This window comes from Etheostoma spectabile, chromosome 16 (assembly GCF_008692095.1).
Source record: "Etheostoma spectabile isolate EspeVRDwgs_2016 chromosome 16, UIUC_Espe_1.0, whole genome shotgun sequence".
In the NCBI taxonomy this organism is placed as follows: Eukaryota; Metazoa; Chordata; class Actinopteri; order Perciformes; family Percidae; genus Etheostoma; species Etheostoma spectabile.
In genome coordinates, this window is record NC_045748.1 from 21,300,987 (window position 1) to 21,325,930 (window position 24,944).

Here is a 24,944-nt window from a genome sequence, read left to right on the forward strand (position 1 = left end):
CGGATTAGGTGTAGCTGTGGAGCGGGACTTTTCATTTCGATGTGAATCAGTGGGGGGCCTAGAGAGAAAGACGAGCGCTTTCAACAGCTGTTCCAGGGTTTGCGTCATGCGGCGCGAGCAAGCGTCATGGCTGGAGTGTTCGCACGCTATGCGCACACACAAACGCACACACTCACGCACACACAGAGAGGCATGCTGTGGGGACCCCCAGTCGAAGGCATGACCAAACACAGGCATTGTGTTCTCATGCAGCCGCTGTGTTGCTGAGGAAGGATGTCACCTGTTTGGAGGGCTGAGACAGGCTGCTGGTTCTGCTTGCAGTCTCCCGTTTTACTGCTCGTTGGCTGCATGGCTGCAGTTGTTCCTCTGAGAGGAGGCTCGCACCAACAAATCTGGAAAAAAGACTAATATATATATATATATATATATATATATGTGCGTGTGTGTGTGTGTATCTCTATAAACTGTATACATAGGTTTATATGTGTGTATATGTATAGTATATACTGTATATCTGTGTGTGTGTATATGTGTATATAAATACTGCATACATATGTGTATAAATATATATATATATATATGTGGTATGTGTGTGTGTATCTCTGTATACTGTATACATAGGTTATATGTGTTGTATAGTAAAGTATATTACCTATATGGTGTGTGTTTATGTGTATATAAATACTGTAAATTTAGTAGATATAATATATAATATACATATACAGTTCAACATTTTTACGCAATTTAAGAAAAAATTTAGTTTTGACTTTTTTGCATGCTCATACACACACATATTCACCTTATTTTCAGAAAATAAAAACATGAAATATATTATATAATATATTTTTGACCTTTTTTCAAGTTCAGAAATGCCATCATGTAAAATAAACTGTAAAATAAAAAAATGATTCATGAGCTTGATATCTATTGCTTTAAAACATCCAAAAGTTTAAAAATAAGCAAATTAACATAGCTACACACTAGAAACAAATATCAATCTTATTTTAAGTTTTTGAATAATATCAGTATGAAATGATTCATGCTGATTTGAAATACTTTTAATTAACAGCAAATAAGCAATTTAAAATTAAAGTAAATATGCATAACAATTTGTTGATCTCATTCATAAAATGAGTGTAAATAGAACACATCTTCATCACACAACTGATGAAGAATTGCATATTTGTGTGTATATTATTGAAAACTGATTTTCTGGTTTTGAATCGGTGCAAAAACTGCAGTACTTCCCGATACGATAGCAGCGTTTTAGGCGGTATTTAGGCTCACGTTGTTTTGGCTGTGCGTCTCTGGTGAGAACACGTTGAACTTTGGCAGTTTCCCCTGAATGACGTTGTGTGTTTTGTGTTTTTGTGTTGCAGGTGTACGCTCCGTCTGCCAGTACAGCAGACTACAACAGGGACTCACCGGGTTATCCCTCCTCCAAACCTCCCAGCGCTGGCTTCCCGAGCTCATTCTTCATGCCAGGTACACACACAAACACACACGCGCACACACGCACTAGGGCTCCACTATGTGAGGAAAGCATGCGATACGCAATTACGTTGTTTTAATATCGCGATAACGATATTAGTTGCGATAAATAAACATTTCTCTGTGTTCTCAGGTGTGCTGCTTTCAGTATTCTGCTAAATTACAACACATTGCTTGTTGAATTTGAAAACAGTTCAAAGAAATCATTTTCCACATTTCTTTGATAAACAAACGGAATGTTGTATTAAATGTGAAAGGCACCACTGAAAAAGGAACGACATTTTAAGGTGCCGTTCTCTACTTTCCACTGATTCTTTTTCAACTTACACAAAATAATCTCTGAGTGTCTTCCCCTATACAGTGGCTTGAGGAAGTGTACACACCCAGGCTAAAGGTGATTAAAAAGAGGAATAAAAAAACATCTTTTGGAAATTGATCTTAATGCCCTAATTCAAAAAAAGTAGGAAAATCCAATCTGTAAGGACAGCAATTTTCTTGTGAATGAATAATGTATCATAAATAAATAAATGTTCTTCCTTTAAATACAGGGGGCATAAGTATACGGACCCTTATGTTAAATTCCCTGATAAAGTTCCCTTGGCCTTTGGAATTAAAACACCCCCCCCCCCCAATCATCACATATCACATACCCTTCACCATTCATAGAGATAGGCTTGGGGAACTTTCCATAAGATCATCTCTCAATGCAAACAAGCTATTAAGCTCTAGCTGATATAACATCATGCCTATCTCTATGTATGGTGAAGGGTATGTGATGATGGGGGGGTGGGGGGGTATTTTAATTCCAAAGGCCAAGGGAACTTTATCAGGATGCATAGTATCCTGATCCATGAAATAACTGGTCTTTAATAATAAAAAATGTGTCTGCCTCTATGGGAATTTAACATAGGGGGGTGTATACTAATGACCACTGTATTTTAAGGAAGAACATTTATTTATTTACAATACATTATTCATTCCCAAAGAAAATTGGGGTCCTTTAAAGGTCGGATTTTCCTAAACTTTTTGAGTTAAGGCATTAAGATCATTTTCCAAATGATGATTTTTTATTCCTCTTTTTAATCAACTTTAGCATGGATGTGTACACTTTTTCCAGCCACTGTGTGTCTATGCAATGTTTATTGCTTATAGCGGCAGTTAATATTGCGATGACAATGAAAAAACAATATATTGTGCAGCCCCAACACACACACACACACAGATGCGGTGAAACATGTTCTTACACCAATTTCACACAATTGGAGTTGTGTATTATTTTAGGTACTGTAACTGCCCAGATAAGGTAAAATATGTATACTTTTGCTAGAGACAACAATAAAGAGTTGTTTTTAAAGTAGTTTCTTGAAAACGTAACGTCAGTTTACACCACTTGAAGGTGCAAAATTGCGCAGAGCAAAATGTAACGTGTCTAGTAGCGTTCATTGGCAGAAGGTGGAAGTCACGAGAGTGCCAAGATAACTTTATGCATCTCTGAACTCCAGAAGATATCTCTCTCTGAAATGTAGCTGAGTAGAAGTATTAGTAATGTTATTGATCCATTATGACTGACTGTTAAACTGGATAACAAAAACTAAAAAACAGCTGTTAAAACATAGTAAAATATATGTATTTTTCAAAACACTGGTACCGGTTTAGTACGCAGTATCATCCAAAACATAAGTTCAGTTATTCAAATTGGTATTGGGAAGCAAAAAATTGGATTGGATAATCTCTAGTTTTTACTGATGTGCCTGATCTCAAACCAGCACATCACATTTACTCTCTCTCTCTCTCTCTCTCTCTCTCTCTCTCTCTCTCTCTCTGTGTCTCCCTATCAGACGGTCACCACAGTGGAGATCCCTGGAGCAGCAGTAGTAGCAGCATGAGCCAGCAGGGTTACCATGGCAGCATGCTGGGGGGCGGGAACTCCGCCCACGGCCCCTCCCAGAGCTCCTCCTACTGCGGGATTCACCCTCACGACAGACTGGTGAGCAGTGCTCAGTCAATCAGACACACCGGGGGATACGTTCAGGAAGTCACTTTCAGAGATTACATTTAATGGACATACATACACCTGGGCAAATCCCATGACCCCCATGATATTCCATATCTGAACTGACACATTATATAAATATAGTCCACTTATCTGGTATCAGGTCGCGGAGGGAGCAGCTCCAACATATATATAAATGAAGTCTCTGCAGGACCTGCTAAGAAAATTATGCAAAAAAGTAAGGAGAAATGACCCGAGTTACCCTCAAATTTGGATTTATTTTGAATCAAAATTAATTCTTGAGTGAACTGTCGGTAGCTGAATCGGGTAAGCCTATGCTACTCTAATTTAACATCGGCAACAACGGTTGTACTTAGAGAGCCTAGACCCAACTGTTAGCATTGCCAGTGCGAGGCATAAGCAGGGCGCAGGATTCAGCAGAAGTTTTTGCAGATTTTCAACCGATTTCAAAATTCTTAACATATCTCTAACACATCTGTTTGGGTCTGAGCGAAAGTAAGCTACATGTGTTTGAGAAGAACACATGAGGGGTATAATGTATATGTAAAACATCTCCTAGAATTCATAATATTATCGTTCTGTTTAAAAAAAGTATATATAGAGCCCGACCGATACATTAGCCGATATAAGGCATTTCCCAATCTATTGGTATCGGCATTAATAATGGCCGATAAAAAAATTTAAATTATTCATCTATTTTTAAAAATTCATCAGAATGATTTATAATGACAAATAAATGATTCTGATCAATTAATCTTTAAAAAATAAAATAAAAACGGATTGTCCACCAGAGGACGCTCTACAACGTCCCTGTTGGCATCACTGATTATTTTTTTTGTTATTGTGTTTTTGGGCAAAGGACTTTAAGTTTCCTATCTTAAATTTGTATTTTTATACATTTTATTTATCAGAACTTTAATATATTTTGATGTTCCTCTGTTCTGTTGTGACAATAAAACAAATTATTATCATTTTTCTAGTGAGGACTCATTAATAACTCCAAATAACTAATGTTAGGGAAATCGGTTTCGTTATGTGTTTCTGGATTATTTTTTAAAATGATATATCGGCCAATATATCGGAATATCAGATTTTTAAATAACCAAACATTTGTATCGCATCGGCCTTAAAAATCCTATCAGTCGGGCTCTTATATATTGGGGATCTTAACCCTCATGTTGTCTTCGGGTCAGATTTGACCACTTTTCAAATTTTTTTTTTTTTTATATCCGAAATAAAGGAAGTTGAAATACGGGTGAAAAATGTTGGAAAAAAGCGGGAAAATCAACAAAAATGTTGAGATAAGGGGAAAAACGTTTTTCATAGTCAAAGGGAAGACAACACAAGGGTTAAGAGGATATAGATCTCAACCAAACCAAAGTTAAAATGAAAAAAAATTGACACTTAATCCAAATGTCCACTTATTGGCTTTTTCCGAAGCTTTCAACTGCGTCTCACCAGACCATAAGATGAGCAGATAAAGCTAGTGAGTGGACCATGAGTTAAACGTTGTATATATATGTTATGTATCCATGTTAGCTTACCTTATATGGGTGTATGAAATTACACAGCTTAGGGTACTCACATAATAACTAAAGATAAATGTAATTCAGACCTTGGTTGTCTTTAAAGCGTCAACGTCCAATTGGACAAAGTGACAATACCAGGACATGTCGAGTCACTTGTTGACTAGTGGATGGCGGTATTTCACCTCATAAACAAAAACTGAATTACACGTAACTGAAGCTGTGGTTATAACTTATCGACAGTTAGGTATCTATAATCGAAGCCTGGTAAAGTCAGTAGTCAATAATACAAATGAAATTACAAGCTGTAAATATGTCAATAAGTCAATATATGGTAACTCTTTCAAATGAATAAGTGCTTGTGTAATTTTACAATAAAGAGACATCATGGTTAGCCCTACTTCCGTTTTCTTTATTCTCTCCGTAGATAGTATTTACTGTTTTGCAGTAGTTTATCCTTGTCTTCTGTCCCTGTTTCTGCAGAGCTACCCGTCACACTCGTCTGCAGATATCAGCTCCAGCCTTCCTCCCATGTCCAGCTTCCACCGGGGGGGAGGGAGCGGGGGCGGGGGAAACCACTACAGCACCGCCTCTTGCACCGCTTCCACCAACGGCACAGAAAGCATTATGGGTAAGATACCGGTTTCCATTTGTATCTTGAAGAAATGAGTAGTGGCGTTTCAAAATGACAGCCACTGCCCCAGGAATAGCTAACTAGCTTGGTTTCTAGCTCCAGGCTAAAACTTTTCCGAAGTAATTCTAAGTAATGACAACAACACTGTGGGCGTGTCCACAAGATACAAGCCTTACATGTTCACGCACAGCCCCCACCCCTCCTCCAGGCAATTGCTAGTAGCCAAGGAGGACACAGAGGATTAAAAAAACATGATGGACTCTTCCGAAGAGGTAATTATCTTCACTCGAGTTTCTGCACGCAAAAGTTGCCTGGACGACAAAACTAATTTGGCGATGGCTTGAATGTAACGGATATTCACTTATATCAAAATACGTTACGCACTAAAGCTTTAATGTCTGTTTTTAAACCATTTTTTAAAGGTCCCATGGCATGAAAATGTCACTTTTATTCACATTATCCACATTAATTTTTCCCCGGCCTTGATTTGAGGCCGGCTTTTATTCCCCGGCCACTATCAGAGGCCCGGCTTTTATTTGACTAACTGTCTTTATTAGAGGAATTACGGTAGTGACGATTCTCTCCGAGCAATCAGCAGTCTGCAGGTTTTCACGTCACCTTTTGCTATCGCCTCAACTCGCTCAGAAACTCAACTGAGGTGGTACTAAACTTTTTTTCTTAATGGATAACCAAAATAAGGCTAGTAGAGTCAAGGCATGTTGAGGAGGTACCATGCAGTGGAAAAACGCCATAACAGACATCCATGACCCATTCAGGATAACCTGTAATCACTTGAGTGATCTCCTGACTTTCTCTATAAGCCATCATTTGTTTTTGAACTTTGAACTAAGACTGCTAACAAGATAAACCTGTCGACAGTAGTATTTAGCTCAAAGCACAGAAGCACAGCCTCAAGGAGCTGCTACTATGGCTGCAGACTTGTGTTTATCTATTAACAGTTTGAATGCCTATAGACACATTATTTTTTTCCTATATGTGTGTCGGAGCTGTAGACTTCAGACTTGGACTTGAGTCAGACTTACGTCACAACAATGAGGACTTGACACTTGAAATGGATTTGACTCCTGACTTGGACTTGACTTTGACACTGCGCTTACTTAACACTTCACACCCTGAAGACTGGACTTGACTTTTGCTAAAGACGTAAACATGCTCTGCTGTGTGTAAGCTTTCACTCTTATTATATATCTTGCATTGCCAGATCTTCCTCCACAGCACTGCAGAGAACTGCAGTGCATCTGAAGATCAGCTGGCACCTTGTAGGGCAGCCTCGGCCGCAGTGTGTGAATGTGTTTGAATGGTGAATGGTTCCTGTACTACGTAAAAGCACTTTGAGTACTTGTTGAGACTAGAAAAGCACTATGTAAGAACAGTCCATTTACATTTACATTGGGATGGGAGAAAAATGTGCTTTGGTTTATTGGCATTTCTTTTAACCAATCACAATCTTCTTGGGCGGCGCCTCTGCAAAATAGCCTCAGGAAGGAACTTGTTTTGGTGGAACATGTGTACAATCAAAAGTTGTTTTAGTCTTTCAACAGGAAACTCAGATTGGACAGAGAGTCTAGCTAGCTGTCTGGATTTACCCTACAGAGATCTGAGGACAGGTAACCATAGTCCTCAGATTGGACAGATAGTTAGCTAGCTGTCTGGATTTACCCTGCAGAGATCTGAGGACCAGGTAACCATAGTCCTCAGATTGGACAGATAGTAGCTAGCTGTCTGGATTTACCCTGCAGAGATCTGAGGACCAGTAACATAGTCCTCAGATTGGACAGATAGTCTAGCAGCTGTCTGGATTTACCCTGCAGAGATCTGAGGACCAGGTAACATAGTCCTCAGATTGGACAGATAGTCTAGCTAGCTGTCGGATTTACCCGCAGAGATCTGAGGACCAGGTAACCATAGTCCTCAGATTGGACGATATCTATAGCTAGCTGTCTGGATTTACCCTGCAGAGATCTGAGGACCAGGTAACCATAGTCCTCAGATGGACAGATAGTCTATAGCGCGTCTGGATTTACCCTGCAGAGATCTGAGGACCAGGAACCATAGTCCTCAGATGGAAGATAGTCGATAGCTACTGTCTGGATTTACCTGCGAGATCTGCAGGACCAGGTAACCATAGTCCTAGATGGACAGATGTTAGCTAGCTGTCTGGATTTACCCCGCAGAGATCTGTGACCAGGTAACCATAGTCCTCAGATTGGATAGATAGTCTATAGAGCTGTCTGGATTTACCCTGCAGAGTCTGGGACAGGTAACCATAGTCCTCAGATTGGACGATAGTCTAGCTAGCTGTTGGATACCCCGCAGAGATTGAGGACCAGGTAGCCATAGTCCTCAGATTGGACAGATAGTCTAGCTAGCGGTCTGGATTTACCTTGCAGAGATCTGAGGACCAGATAACCATATCCCTCAGAAATCCACTGGAGGTTAGAACGCCAACACGGAGACATAGGCCGGGGACGGACATCCCACCGAAATGAAAGACATCCGGCGGACTTTTCGGCAGCACCTGAACAACCACGGAAGTGGAACGTTGTGAATATAGACTACTCTTATCATAAATCTATCTGCAGCAACCTTTACTCATTGTTTGAGTAGACAAGATTATAAAACTGTAATTGATCAACTTGATCCACTTGTGTTTGTGTTTCAACTTTGGAATAATCCACGGATGAACAACTCGCACATACTTGAAAGACAACATAATTAGCCCTTTCTAGTCAGAAGGCCTTGTTTTATTTACGGCCAAATAACATGATATGAAGTGTCAATGATTAAATTCAGATGATTTATACCACTTAAAAACTGATGGAAGAAGGCAGGCGGCAAGAAAACTGAAAAACAGTTGTACTTCGTTTTGGCGCAACCTTGACATCCTTGAGACACACACACACACACACACACACACAGTGTGCCATATGGACCCCTTGCTTTGAGTCCCATAGAACAAATAGGAAAGCAATAAGAAACAGATTGAAAGTTTGTTTTCATGGGAAGACACGGACCACATTCCACAAAGATATCACACACACAAACACGCACACACACGAGAGCCTTCGCAGATGAGTGCAAACACAACGTGAAGCTAATAAAAACCATGACGCTGTTGTTTAAATAGAAATTTATGAAACACGTGTGTGCACACATGAACCCTTAAACACGGACGCACAGTGTTTACAAACCTTTCTCTGGGAGTGAGTGAACAGCAACTACGGATTCATGTCAGTTACAATTGGTTTGAAAAATGTAATTTTCATCAGATTCGTACAGTCACCTCTCAGTGCCTGCTTGCTAGCTCTACAGTGTTAGATGTGTCTATATTGTGGGGAAAAGGAAAGTGGCCGGAACACATTGAAGTGGATTAATACCACAAAACATGTTCTGTAGAGCTACGGCAATTAGCCGTTTCTTTTCATTTATTGATATACTGAAACATCCACAATGTACAATAAAGGAAGTGCGCCAGCTGTAGCACAATGCTAACTTACATCTGTTCTCCTTGAGCATGTATATACAGTAATGCACATCTAACAATAAAAAATGATAAATTGTCATAACATTCATAAATACACCTGTAGGACTGGCCAGTGTGTTTAAACTGTTAAAGCTGTAGTGCGTAGTTTCTGTCTTTCCCATGAGGAATTCAAAGTAATGACAACAACACTGTGGGCATGTCCACAAGATACAAGCCTTATGTGGTCGCGGACAGCTCCCAACCCTCCTCCACGCAGTTGCTAGTAGCCAAGGAGGACACAGATTAAAAAAATATGATAGACTCTTCAGAAGAGGTCATTGAATTTCTGCGCACAAAAGTTGCAAGACAACACAAAACAAATCTAGAGAGAGTTGTATGATAGTCTTTATTTGCTTTGTAGCAACTCATTTGGCAATGGCTTGAATGTAATGTTCACTTATACCAAAATGCGTGTTTTTAAACAATTTTTTTTAAAGGTCCGATGGCATGAAAATGCCACTTTATGAGGTTTTTTAACATTAATATGAGTTCCACCAGCCTGCCTATGGTCCCCCAATGGCTAGAAATGGTGATAGGTGTAAACCGAGCCCTGGGTATCCTGCTCCGTCTTTGAGAAAATTAAAGCTCAGATGGACCGAGCTGGAATCTTGCCCCTTATGAGGTCATAATGAGCAAGAGAATTTGGCCTACCCAGGAGAGAGAGACATCATGGCTTTCAAACGAGCAAAGTGGCAGTTGGTTAAGGCCACACCCCCAACCTCAACCTCAACTGGGAACCACTAAGGTCTATATAAAAGCATCCAAAGAGCACCATGTCATGGGATCTTTAACATTCATTTTAAACCCACTAAGAGTGATATGTTCTCTGTTATTTGGGATAACTTTCCACTGTTTTTTTGCTGTGACTGATAAAGCAGTTGGAGCAGATTTTGTTGAGCAATGTTTTGTATTACAGTCTCCCCTCGATGATGATCTTGTTTGTCTTGTTTCACTATAATCAGTTAATCGATTAACTGTTGAAACTGTCTTGATGATCAAGCATTTTGGACTATTTCATGGACAAAACAAGACACCTGAAGAAGCAACCCTGTCTCCTAAACATTACATTTCTATACAACTAAAGGCTCAAAAGAGCATGTTGGGAAACTATTGGCATTTTAAACACGTGGTTAGCGTTGTGAATTGAAACAGAACTACTTTGTTAGGGTTAGCCAAACAAACACACAGAAAAACTTCAAAATCAGTTTCATCTTATGAATGCTCTCCTTTCTTTGCAGCTATAAGCTCTCATTTATGAAAAAGGTTTTCTCCTGCACATGTTCTAAATTATGCGTCAAGTCAGGATGCAAGCGTGTGTGTGTGTGTGCGTGTGTGTGTGTGTGTGTGTGTGTGTGTGTGTGTGTGTGGTGGATGTGTGTGTAGACGTAAGCCCTGGGATGGTTTACATGCCAGTGGTATGCGTGAGTGAGACATGAGGCTTTAACCCCAAAACATATGCGCTTCCTGTCTCTCTCTGTCTCATCCCCTCTCTCTCTCTCTCTCTCTCTCTCTCTCTCTCTCTCTCTCTCTCTCTCTCAGCTTAAAGAAGTCATCGAGTCCTGCCAATTTTTGTAATGGATTCATTTGCCATGAAAGGATGCGTTTGCTGTGTCTGTGTGGTGTGCACGTCTCTTAAGTGTGTGCGAGCGTAAACTTTCCATCTGGGATCTGCTATCAGGAGAGATGAGCTGTGAGCATGTCAGAGTCTCCTCTCTTTGTGTGTGTGTGTGTGTGTGTGTGTGTGTGTGTGTGTGTGTGTGTGTTTGGGCGCTCATCTGTCGTGAGGTCACTTCCTTCCTCTTCTGGCCTCAGTGCTTTTCGAGTGTGTGAAAACATTTAGTTGTTTTGAAGTCCAGCATTTGCACACAACATATGTTCAGTCACTTAAAATGGGAACAAATGTAGATGAGAATGTCATTCCTATTGAATTCGAATTCGCCCTGATTCTTGTCACATTAATTGAGAAGGGTCACACCATCAATTTGTTGTGTCACCATCTATTTACACAACCATGCACTGCTCAATGTAATAAACTGCCCCATAAGAGATGCATTGTGATCTGCCAACAGGAGTTTTCAATCAATGTGTCAACTTACTGTCCATTGGAAAAAAATCCACATACACAAAAAACGTGGAACTCCACTTCTTCTTACTCCTGTGTTATTCCTGCAGTGTAAGAAAGAGCAAATAGAGTAAAAAAGAAACCAGGCCAAATGCTCACACAAGTGTGTGGGTGTGTGTTTGTGTGTGTGTGTGTGTGTGTGTGTGTGTGTGTGTGTGTGTGTGTGTGTGAACAAGGAAGACAAATCAATTATGAAAGTAAAAGAATTGGATTTGTTGCGAATTGTGTCAATGAATATGTTTTGCCAATTTGAGTGTGGAACGCATCATCTAATTATCAAAATGTGTTGTACAATACATCCTTATTTTCAAGAATACATGCCTCTTTTTCCCGCGTGCGTGTGTGTGTGTTTGTGTGTCAACAGCTAACCGAGCGCCGAGCGCAGTAGCCAGCAGCTCTCAGACAGGAGACGCCTTAGGGAAGGCACTACTCGCATCGGTAAGTCCACCACACTAACAACACACACATTCAAATGGACATACCTGTTCAGTATTTTATTAATGCAAAAGTATGGTTCTTATTTGTCTTTCATATTGTATTTGTCTTTGTTATATTCTCTGGGACTTTAGGAGTCGTCATTTATCTCATTATATTGTTTAACTTGTTCTCGACTTCTATATTTTTTATTTTTTTCAGATCTACATCTCCCAGACCACACAATAACAGCTTCTCTTTGTCCATCCTTCCACCCCAGTCGGCTACCCTCACCACCTCCTCACAGTAGCACATGACACTCGCCATCCCATCAGCAGAACCAAAACTCAGATGGAAAAGGCAGAGCTGACTTGGATGGACTGAGGAATAGGAACAACATAACAATTCACTTTAAAACTAACTTGGACGTCCTAAGACTGACTTGTTTCACATGACCTGAGACTTGACCCGGACTTGTTCAACATACTTAATGACCGACTTGACTTGTTTCACATGACTTGAGACTTGACTTGGACTTGTTTCACATGACTTAAGACTGACTTGGACCTGTTTCACATGACTGAGACTTACTGGCTTTTCACATGACTTAGACTTGACTTGGACTTGTTTCCATGACTTGAGACTGACTTGGACTTGTTTCACATGACTTAAGACTGACTTGACTTGTTTCACATGACTTAGATTTGACTGGGACTTGTTTCACTGACTTAATTTGACTTGGACTTGCTTCACCGACTTGAGACTTGACTTGGACTTGTTACACATGACTTAAGACTTGACTTGGACTTGTTTCACTGACTTAAGACTTGACTTGACTTGTTTCACATTATTTGAGACTTGACTGGACTTGTTTCACATCACTTAGACTTGACTTGGACTTGTTCACATGACTGAGACTTGCTTGACTTGTTCCATGATTAATTTGACTTGGACTTGTTTATCACATGACTTGAGTACTTGACTTGGACTTTTTTCCACATGACTTGAGACTTGACTTGGACTTGTTTCACATGATTAAGAACTTGACTTGGACTTTTTCACATGACTTAGGACTTGACTTGACTTGATTCAATATTTCTTAGACTCAACTTAAACTTGTATAAAATGACTTTAGACTTGACTGAACCTTTGACTTGAACTGTGTTAAATGACTTATATGTGACGCACTAATTTAAATGACTTAGAATTACTTGAATTGTTTCAAAAATGTACTTAGACTTGACTTGAATGGTTTCAAATAAATACTAGACTCAACTTAAACTTGTTTAAAATGACTTGAAACTCAAATTGAACTTTTTTTTTCAAAAATACTTAGTTTAAATTGACTTAAAGCTGATTTAATTACTGAGACTTGACCGGAACTTGTTTAATCGACTGAGACTTGACTTGAAGTTGTTGTAAAGGACTTTCAACCGGATTGACCTTTTTTCAAATTACTTAAATGCAGCTTTGGGAAGAAGAGTAAAGTGGTTTAGACAAACTAAAAAAACACATTTAACCAAAGCTATGAAGCTATTTAATTAAATATTCCAAGGATTTAACCACTTAGTCTAATATAGACCATAAAACACATTGCTTTGTTTTCTCTCCATCCTTCCTCTTATTTTGCAACAATTACTCCTGCTCACAGCTGATGTTGAAAATTCTCGCTGCTCCTAAAATGAAAATGACTTTCCAATAATAGTTGTGTCAAATTTGTCTCTAATTGCCGCGGCTACACACACCGTTAGATATTCTGCGCCCGCCTTGTGACTGATAGCTTTAATTACGAGCACCACTTCCACAAATCGTCACAAACCTACCGGCTCTGCAAACACGAGCCCCCTCCCCTCCCTCTCTTCTCCTCCTCGTCATTATAGCGCCTCGGATATTGCCTGCTAACCATAATTGGTGTTTACATTGTTGACTTACTCCCCGCTTGTTTCAAATTAAAATGAAGCCTATTAAAGCAAACTACATGCAAATTGATATCAAGGCTAATTCTGTGAGGGTGTTTTACTGTGTGGACTTGAACAATTTACCCTGGTGGTTAATACATATATTTGTATTTGCACATGAATCCCAGGTGATTATTCATTAATAGCATATGGAAATGAGCATTAATATGAATAAAGGAGAGGGGAGAGAAGAGATTGTGCACAAAATGGGAGACAGTTTAAAAAAAACCAGGAGAAACATGAGCTAATGAGATGAGATCAGAGTTACAAAGGAGGATCAGCGCCGAGGGCAGGTGGAACGTAAGAGGAAAAAGACAGCCAATTCTTACTTTGCACGCCAGCTCGGACCCATAAAATCTAACATTTTTCACCAGTTTGGATCTATTTGCAAATTTACCTCACATTCTCTTTTTTCATAGGCCCTCAAAAATGTGATTACAGTGCGATATAATATAATCCTAAGGCATTTCATTAGGGCCTTCGCCCTCAACTATAAGGTAAAAAAGGAGGACAAACATAAGGAGTGAATTTAGTGAAACGCTAAAAAGATGAGGATGGGAAACAAGTAAAGAAAAACAAGCGACAAGAGGAGAAAAGATAAGAACTGTGATATGATGATGGAGGCATAGAAGAGAAAAAGGTGAAGGAATGAATCATGAGGCAAACAAGAGGAAATACAAGTATTACATGAGAAAGGAGGAAAAAACTAATTTGTGCAGCAACATGAAACTTAGTGCGCTGTCCTTTGCTTTGATTTTCAAACTGTCAAAAAAAAAAAAACTAAAGTAAACAAGCTCATAAGCTCAGGGAGCTTTTCTGCCTCTTCAGTAATATTTATGAATGAAATTATGCACAAGGAAGGGTAAAATTCTCTGTACAGGGAAATGTAACATAAAAAAACAGTCGGAGAGCTAATTGACAAAATATGCTATATGTCACAGCTGCCTAGCATGTTAGAGATTATTATTATCCTGCTTCCGTACAAATCTGCGGGGACCAATCACAACACGGCTCACCCACTCTGCTTTTTTGTTTACATTCAACATGGCGACCACCGGCGCCAGCGACCCGTTGATGCCGCTGTGGACTACCAATTGCGTCAGAGTCATTTGGACATTTGCCGGTTGGTTGTGTAGTAGAAAATACAGAGCTGATCCCCAACTAATGTTCGATGTCAAAAGATATGAGTTTGGTCTGTGACAGCCTGGCTAGATTTCTCCATAACGCAAGTCATCAAATATATTTGGTTTCCATGCACACCCTCTTTTGTGGTGGTGGATAAAAGCGATAGCTACCTTCAAAAACTGGGACAAAGAGAACCCATGGGTTAGGGTTAGTAGGGTAAGTGATATGGTGATAATGGGGCTTTAAATGTCGTCCCCATCTGAAACCCAAACGCTATTGAACGGCCCTCTACCAGCCCGTCACCACTCAGGACTTCATATTAATGTAAATTCACACAAAGTCGCTGTGTCTTCTACCAGCTAATGAACCTGTCGATTCAGATAGGACCCTTCAGAGCGACGGCAACACAAAAGCAGAAAAGACAGAGACACAAAGCTTGTTATTCTGCAAAGGGGACATGCTAATCAACACTTGTACCTTTTCAAAGACAAAAGCCTGATATTAGCATTTTGGCTATGAGATATGAGTTGTGTTGTTTGTCTTTTCTTCCTCATCTCTCGGTTTATTATGTCCAGCACCATGGGTGGATACAATGAAACACTCCTTGTGTGTAAAGTTTTCTGCCATGTGGTGCTACACTGATGGTTTCTTTTTTGCGACATATCAAAGGAGAAGGAGGTTGGGCTCTAATCCACTCATAACCATGTTTCCATCCACACGTTTTTATCCGAATGAAGTGATATCAATGAAAATTCCATAAGGAAACAGTAAAATTCATGGAATTTCATGACTATCGACCAAAGGAATACAGTCTGTCTCATTGGATTTTCTTTGATCGAATACGGCTTATGCGGGTAAACGCTTATATGTGTTATTGCTGAATAATAATGAATTACGATTAAGTTTTAGGTCATTTTATGGTTGCAACCTGCCACAAAACGGCTATGTTAGATGCAAAAATCGAAGACATTGCCATATTTAACAGGAACTAGTGAAGGAAATGGGCTACAAAGTTAGGACAAGCTGTGGGACGTCCTCCGGAGTAAATGGCGGAGCGCTCAAACAGAGAGACATGTCTCAAAAAAGAGTTGTCTCACAGCGGCACATAAGCACTAAAACTTGTCCCATATGATCATGTGTTGGTAGACCGGCGCGATCCATTTTGTCCAGAAAATTGTGTTCGCAAGTTTGTTGAATTTCGTGCGATTCAGTGCGAAAATGAATGGAAACATAAATCAATTCCATATACCAATTTGTCGTAAAACCAGCATGTGACGTCATCACTACAGTGTTTTATTGGCTTAAAGCCGTGGATGGAAAAACACACTCTCACCGGCTTTATTCACATGAGTTTTTTTACCGAACTTCAGATAATTCGTGACAAGTGATGGAAACTTAGCTTAGACATCCATCCCTTTTCGTACACACTTACAACACTGCAGGGTCGCTGAGGGCTGGAGTGTAACCCAGCTTGCATTGGGTGAGAGGCGGGATACACCCTTGGCGGTCGTCCGTCTATCACATAAATACAGTACATGCAGATGAACGGGTGCCAGTTTGGACTAAACTAAACGAAAACACAAAAGCTCACTTCTCCTGTTCTCTGAATCTGTCATGCTCCTTGCTTTTAATCTCCCCTGTCATCGGCTTGTTCCCCATCTCCTCTCCTGATGATGTCTCCTAATCTCCTCTCTCCTAGCTGCCAGTTCAGCTGTCTGGTCGAGGAACGGCGACAGGGAGCGTCATCACACAAACTATGAGGCTCCATTGCACTCTCTGGTATGTAACCAAACACACACAACACATGTATATATATATATATATAATATGTGTGTATTGAACCGTTCATTACAAGGCGTTCAAAAGGACACTTACAGCAGAACAATTTGTTGGACTAATCCTATTTCATTTAGAAAACTCCGTAAGGCATGCTGACGCGAACTAGCTCGTTGCAGTATGGCTAGTAATGCTAATGCAAATGTTACCGGACCAAAATTTGAAAAAAATCCTCCAATAAGCAACAGGTCTTGGCGTTTGGAGCCACTTGGTTGCCTTGTAAGCTATAAAAACTAAACGTTAGTGCAGGTAGCTTTGTGTGGCCCCTGACGTCCAGAAGTCTGCTGTCAGAGCAGCAGCTGGTGATTCGGACAACGGGGTCTCTATATGGGCTTTGTTTTTTTTGTACAAAGCGGAATTACAGTCTGGCTCAAATGGATCGTGAATGATAGTGAAACGGGCCTTAATTACTTTAACCATGTTCGTAAAAACAGCGTTTCCACACAGAGTAGGTCTGGATCCGCGGCTACAATGTACCCAATCACAGCAGTGATGTCTTTTGCCCTGTTTGAATTGTAAGGTTCTTCTTGTTTTGTTCTAGTTCCAGTTTCGACACCTTGGATGATCAGCGTAAATGTTGTTTGTACTATTCCCACTGGGTAGCCTAGTTTTGTGTAGCAAGCGTGACATACCGTTGTTTTTTTTATCCCACGTCTTATGCCTCACCCTTAAACTATTAACTGAAGTAATATTTCAGTGAGAAATAGGGACTATTTTTAGACGATGCACTTAAATATCTAAAGTGAAAATGTTGACGAACATTGTCTTGAGTCGTATTTCAGATAAAACAATCCCCTTTAACATCTCATGAGGTTTTAAGTTTGTTTCTTGTAAAATATGGATCACATTGTTCGTAAATCAAATCTTACTTCAAACATATTTTACTAGTGAAGTTAACACTTGTTTCATTGGCAGATTTTTGACTTATTACAGGCAAAAAACACCAACACTTGGATTCGTTGTTTGTTTGATTCGTTGTCGCTTCAGGTTTTGGATATAAAACCTCAGAGCTTTTTCTCATTCTTCTGTGTCACTCCGCAGCAAAGTCGCATCGGACCGCTGACGTTTGGACGATGCCTCCACGTACTGCGGAGCACGCGGTGGGACCGTCGGGTATGGCCAGCGCACGGTGAAATGCACACCTCATGGGGCCGCACATACCACAATGGCGCCATGGGCGCTCTGAGCAGCGGCTACGGGACGGGACTGCTGTCGGCCAACAGACACTCCTCATGGTAGGACCTCAGAGCATGTTTTTACACTGTAGAAATGAGTGTAAGGGTGAGGACAGAAGTCCCATTAATCCCTCTAAATATGGTCCTCAGTGTTGATAGTTGGAAGTTGGAGCTTTTAAAAAAAAAGGAAATCCATGCACATCTAAATAATAGAGTGCCAAAATCTGAAACGCTGAAAAACTAATCTGCACTAGCCTTTACTGAAAACATGTTTTTGTTAAGATATTGTAGCACTAAAGTCTCCTCATATTGAGCTTTTGTTAAAAACACTTAATACAATGCAAGTTGTCAACTCAATATGCCAATGGGGCTCATATTGAGTCCTAATATCTCTTTAACCCTTGTGTTGGCTTCCTGTCAACCATGAAATAAGCGCTGTTGTTGTTTCTAGTTAATGTTTTCAGTCAAGTCAAAGTTTTGTGTTTCATATTTTTGTTTTTTCCCTTTTTTTGGTCACTTTTTCAACATTGAACCCTTATGCTGAGGTTTTTTTCAAATTTTTCCAATGTTTTTGCACTTTTTCAATGTTTTGGGTCCTTATTTTTGATGTTTTTGGCGTTTAATTTTCGCGGTTTCCCACCGCTTTTTCAATGTTTTTTTAACGTTTTTCTGTGTTTTTTAGTTCCATACTGGGCTTTATCGCCGTAACTATTTCTGATTCTAAAAACAACTTTGAATCAGGTCAAAGTGACCCGAGGACCACAATGAGGGTTAAAAGTGAGCAGGCTGGCAACAAAATATTAATAGTAAATAAAATGACAGGAATCATTTACTTGGATGCAAGATTGTTATGTTGTTAATACGATGGATAAGAAATAATTAGTGGTACGATCAAGTTGATTTGTTCTGATCTTGACACATGTTATTGACTGAAACGAAATGCTGAAATCTCATTCTCCAAGCAAACATTTGTGAACATCAGACTCTTGAAACACTATCAGGCCATACGTCTAATGGAAGATGAAGATCAAAATAAAGATAGCAAGATAAAAGTTCTGAACCACGGTTATTGTCTTTAATTCAACTCAATGTACAACATAAAAGACAGGAATATTAATACAATAATCCCAAGAAAGGCTTTGACTTAAAAATGGGTTGGATAGCTAACAAAGGAAATGGAGGCCAGTTACACAGAACAGAAGCATAATAATGTGCATGTGTTGCTTGACAAGATTATTTTTCTTGCAAAAGAAGTTATCTTAAAAGATAGATGATCTGACTTTCTTGAACTGCCCTTGTTGAAGTGGATTTAAAAAGACAAATGGATTATGTCTGAACCGTTCTATCTACTTACTCTTCTTACTATCGCAGACACGTCCCTCCAGATTTCGCTAACTTTGTTTGAGATTGTTGCCGCCCAAAATGTCTGATGTTGCGGGAGCTTTTGTAAAAAATTGCAATACAAGTTGTGATTTTTGTTGGTATGTTTGTTTCAATGAGTTGCAGGAGCAGAGAAAGTTGCAAAAAAAGTTGTATAGTTCTGTAAAAATTAAGGGAAACTTGTTTTGAGGAGAATAAAAACTACGTGGGATGAGTTTCCTAGTAACCTTACCAACAAGGCTGCGGGATGACTCATGAAAATGGCTGGTGGATTAAAAAAATAATGATTTTGAATAATCAATATGAAACATGGTGTCAGTGGCTTGTTGGGACACATTCATACGGTTTGAAAAGGACTATTGGACTTTAACTGTCTCATTGCACTTACAATAAGAGCGTAGCTGTCCTCAATTTAGGTCATTCTCTACGTCTAGCTCGGTTTTTCCGCATCCACCGTGGTGTGTGTGTGTCTGTGTGTGGCATGCGTCAATCGCGGGGGGAACTCGGCAGCCCCGTCCACTGCAGAGAGCCAACAGGATTGAAACAGCGGCCGCTTTAAGCAACTTCTGAGTGAAATATAATTTTTCATTGATTGTTAAAATGTTAAAATATATACAGATTGGAAGGACGGTCTGACTGTTTTGCACAGTTTTTCGCAGTACGTTTAGCGTTGGTAATGTGAGATGTTCGAGTCACACATGTCTCGTTAAACAAGGATATGAATTGCGACGTACGTGTGACATCAACCCCTTCTCACTCCACTTGGGACTGTCCCACTGGAGTGGTGAAGTGCGGGAACTCCGTATTGGTCCAATTTGCAAAAAAGTTGGCAGTGATTGGTCAATTTGCGAGTTGCTTAAAGTCACGGGGATTGGTTGAATTGCGTGAATTGGCGACATTCCAAAATCCTGGAAGGACTGCACTGTGTGTAAGAAGAAGAAGAAAAAAAGACTAGCGATCTTATATATTGACGAGGTTAAAACACATGAAGTTACAAAGAGGACCAGGTTAATGGAAGTCAGACAGACAGCAGTATCAGTGTTTCCATGTTATTGGGATTTTTTTGTTGTTAACGTGAAACAGTAAATATAAAGAACCAAACAGCTGTGTGCCATAAGGAGCTGTAGGAGGGCGAGAGAGAGAAAGCATTATAAAACAACTGCCAGTAAACACATTTGGAGCCTGAACGTGTTCAGGCAGACCTGCTTTGTGTATTTGTGCTATGCGTTTGTGCATATTCAATGCACCACCAACACATACACCACACACACCACACACACACCATGCACCATTAAAAAAAAAAAAAAAAAAAAGTAAAGACTGCTGCAAATTAGCCACACGAATTCTGCACTCTGTCACGACCTTTTCAACCCCATCACCCCGTCATCCATGGACTTCAGAAGGACATTTGACTTTCGTTCTGTCCAAAGTTGTTGTGCTTTGCTGTTATGAACACTGCAGCATCTAAGAGACGCTAGCCGCAGCTAGCACTACACTGTTGTTCTCACTACAGTAGTTCAGGAGCTGTTTGTGTGTGGTGGTGTGTTGTGTGTGGTGTGTGTATGCGTGCTGGCGTGTGGCTCCCACAGAGATTATGTTTCTTCTCAGGCATATCGTCCAGCTGTCTGTCTCACTCTCCTCTCTCTCTCTCTCTCTCTCTCTCTCTCCTTTTCAGTGTGTATTTTTTTTTTAAATATTTCCTGGCTTCTTCAATCTTAAAGGTGCCATGAATAAATATGACCAATAAATAAGGTGTAATGTGAATGGTCTCTTTCAAACTTCCAAACCCTCAACTGTACGCTTTAAGCTTCTTGTAGCACATAGTTTTAGTTTTGGTTCCGTCTCACTGCTCTCAGTAATGCTGTTTCCCATCAGCAGCAGTCGAGGAACTGCTAGCAAGTAACTAGTGGTGGATTACAAGAGGCAAATAAACCCGAGCTACAGGGACAGTGCATTCTGGACATTGTTGTGGAATTTTGCCACGGTAGGCAAAATGCGATTAAGAAACCTTTGATAATCAATGAAAATGTTATTTACCCATTATGAAATGCTTATCTAGAGAAATAAGATGTCTGATGTCGCTTATTACCCAGCTAATTCAAAATGGGCAAAGATGGCCTGGTTAAAGCCCGAGGAGGCAGAGTGAAGCTATAGGCTTGCCTCTTGTGGGGGCAGCCACCTGCCACTCAAAGCACAAACGCTTAATTAGCAGAACTTTAACCCTTATATAAGTAAACGATGAGTTATTGTAGCATCTAAAGACTTGTGACTTGAATCAGGTTCGTTCAAATCACTCCCTGTTGATGAGCCAATACAAATAGTAATGAGTGGTGAAGATGCATGGGATGTTAAAAAAGGACCTTCACTATGGCCACATAGCACATCTTATGTAACTTGGCATGTGACCTAAACATACCTATAGAAAGTTTTCTAAGCTAATGATTGTAATCTGGCAGAAAATACTCTCTGAGCTTCTGCAGAGCTTGTAAATTGAATCTCTGATGTACATTTTTTATAATCAGGAACAGTGTCAGCGGACTTCCTAATCAAACACATTCATCCATCATTGCTGTTGCAGACCACATTATAAAAACAATTCACCTCCTTCTTGCATGAAGGTGAACTTGGCTATCGAACCAAACCATGTTTTGCACAGGGGGGATCATGTTTATTCTGCTGGAAAGTTGGTCTTTTTAACAAGGTGGTCTACCGGGATGGACTGCTTGTGGGGCCAGCCTCAGGTGGCCACTCGCGTGGATGACTTATTAGGTGGCTATGAATTGTAGGGATCTTAATAACATCACAAATACTCTAACTTTCCGTTGTCCTCGCATCAGATTTAACCCTTTTTCCAATAATTCAGTCATGGAAATAGGGTCTCCTTCAACCAATTTGCTGAATTTTTTGCTAAAATACTAAAATCCCAATTTTGGGTATTTTATGATAGCATTGAAAAACCATGACATCTCTTGCTCTAAACAGTAGGTGACTAAATAGATGGTCTGTCATGTATCCACTCAATGTAACTATGTGTCAAAATAGTAATAATTCAGATTTTGTTTAAATTCCAACAAAAGGGAAAAACGATAGTAATAATGTTGAAGTCCGGTGGTAGTGGGAAAAAGTGTAATGGAAACCTTGAAAAAAATTGAAAGAAACATTAAAATCAGCGTCAAAAAGGGTTCATTTTCATTTTTTAACTATAGCTAGCGTCAGCATGCTACGTTAAGCCACTCGTCTTAGCTAGTGGTAGAAAGCCAGGCAGATTTGAACAGCTCACCCAGAGACTGAAGACAGAGACATTCAGAAACTTGATCTCACTCAAAACACCATGGATAGTGTTTTTTCCAAGTGTGTGTTGTATGTATGTGGAAGCACCAGAGACATAAAACAAAAGGTTATTTTTCATAACATGTGCACTTTGAGATGGACATACTTGCAAACTGCTTTTTTTAGTTTCATTCGGAGGGTGTAAAACACTTTTTCTGCTCTTGGAACGTTCCAGAGACAAATCTGGAACACAATCTTAATGAAAGTCCGTGGGTTCAGCCCAAGAAAACATAAAGTTAAACTTCTTGTTAAGTATAATATTTACGACAAACTACTTCGTTTAATCTTGAAATAATTCCAAATCACATTTTTGACTGGTTTTATATGCCAACATGAATAAGTGTGTATACAGTCATGTTGCTCAAAAACACTGTTTACTATAGACTCCTTTAAAAACAACACACATCTCACACCACACAGAACACATAAATGGCTTCCTTGTGTGGTCATTATGTGTGTGTGTTTATATTCAGGCACTGAGTTTTATTGGCTGCTAACTCAAAAACTCATTAAGACTGAAAACACAGAAGCTCTATGGTCTTTTTCCATCGGTCCGCGCTGATCCCCACAGTTCCACTGGTGCCCAGAGCAGTGAATAGCGTACTTTAGTGTTGATTTTCTCACCTATTTTTAATTTAGTTTTGTCTTGGTGCCAAATGTCCTCGTTAATTTTAGTCCATATTCAGTCATTCACAGCATTTTTTGTCCGTCAGTTTTTAGTCCGCTAAAAGTTTTGTACATTTTGTCTAGGTTTAGTCAAAAGAGACTCGGTATCTTATCAAGTTTTAGTCAAAACTGTTAGTCTTTTTTAAATCAATTATTGCCAAGATTTATTTCTGATAACCACTCCAGTCGATAGTGTTTCACACATCTGACATATTGGTTAAATGTCATAATTACTGACAAAATACACTTGAAATGATTTTTTGTATCGAGCCTCTTCCTTCATGCAAATACAATCAGATGTTAGATAGCATCAAAAATGTCATACGTTGAAAAACATCAAAAAGCACCCCAAACCATGGAAAGGGACATAAAATGTTTTAAAAAGCGCTAATATTGTTAAAAAAACTTTTTTTTTTCATGGTTACCTTGATACAACACAAGGGTTAAGAGTTTTGGCTGGCAAAGAAGAAAAAAGAGGAACTCAGTATAGATTATTACCAAGTGTAAAAAAAATAATAAAAAAAAATAAGTATCTTCGCCCCCATCCCTATTTCAAAGTTTTCTTTTAATAATCTACTCAATATCCTCAATTTAGACATTGGTCAGTTTACATATATAGGTTATGTTTATTGTAAATTATTTTAATACAAACCTATTGCAGACATTAGAAAATTCTGCCTACCCTGGATTAATTGTTTTCTTGACATTTTTTTGATGTTGCGTATAGGGACTTTAGTGAAAAACTGTGGTATGCAATCACACGTCAAGTCGAAAACACAAAAATTATTAAATTGATTTTATTCTGTTGGAAACAGAAATCATTGGTTTTACAATGAAGCAATATCTGATTATAAATAGCCAAAAATCACCGATCCAAATCTGCCCACAATTATTTACAATTTTTCTACATACGTGTCTTTATGGACACAAAAGTATGAGGTTTTGGATTCCCAGCCATGTATAGCGTGAGTGAGTGTGTGTGTGTGCGTGTGTGTGTGTGTAGGGCGTGTTGTATGCGTGCACGATGCGTGTGTGTGTGTGTGTGTGTGTGTGTACAGTGTACATGAAGTTTTAAACCAAAAGAAAAGAGACTCTGCAAAGATACCCTGAAAAAGAAATGAGTGTAAACTTAAGTGAGATAAGGAAGTGATGTAATTTCCTCAAAATGAAGTCCACTGTTTTAACTTTCTTACGCTCTCACACAGCTCTCTCTCCTCCCCTCTTTTTTATTGTTTGTTTCTTTACTCATCTTGTCTTCTCTCTTATTGACGACATTGTATTACAATGTTTTACCCCGTTGCAAGTTTTTGTCACTTTTGATTTCATGTCTTGTCTTGACACACTCCTCTCTCTCCTCTCCCTCGTTTCTCTCTCGTCTCTCTCCTCGTCTCTCTCGTCTCGCTCTCTCTCTCTCCGCTCGTTCTCTCTCTCTCATCTCGCCCCTTTACTGCACACAAACACATACACACACACACACTTTCCAGCGGTATGAGTTTTGCAAGCGTTAGGCATATAAATCCCTGCGGCTGAGGTCATAACTCTGGACACCGGTGGTAGACTGATGTTAGTGAAAGAGAGAGAGAGAGAGAGAGAGGAGAAGTCGATAGACATAGACACACACACATACTGCTTATACACACTCAAATACCTAAAGCATGCAGACATAGTACAACTGTACACCACGGTGTTCCAACTTCCAATCCATGTTCCAAATTTTATTATACAGAGA

General features: G+C 39.6%; 1 protein-coding gene across 7 annotated transcripts in view; it reads left to right on the top strand.

The window, feature by feature from the left end:
- tcf4 (transcription factor 4) overlaps window positions 1-24,944 on the top strand; it is a 371,152-nt gene that overhangs the window by 298,132 nt on the left and 48,076 nt on the right. For all 7 annotated transcript variants that reach the window (XM_032538895.1, XM_032538896.1, XM_032538897.1 and 4 more), the window contains 3 exons: window positions 1,380-1,485; window positions 3,330-3,478; window positions 5,515-5,662. In XM_032538895.1, coding sequence (XP_032394786.1) covers window positions 1,380-1,485; window positions 3,330-3,478; window positions 5,515-5,662 — 403 coding nt within the window. The remainder of the gene's footprint in view (window positions 1-1,379; window positions 1,486-3,329; window positions 3,479-5,514; window positions 5,663-24,944) is intronic.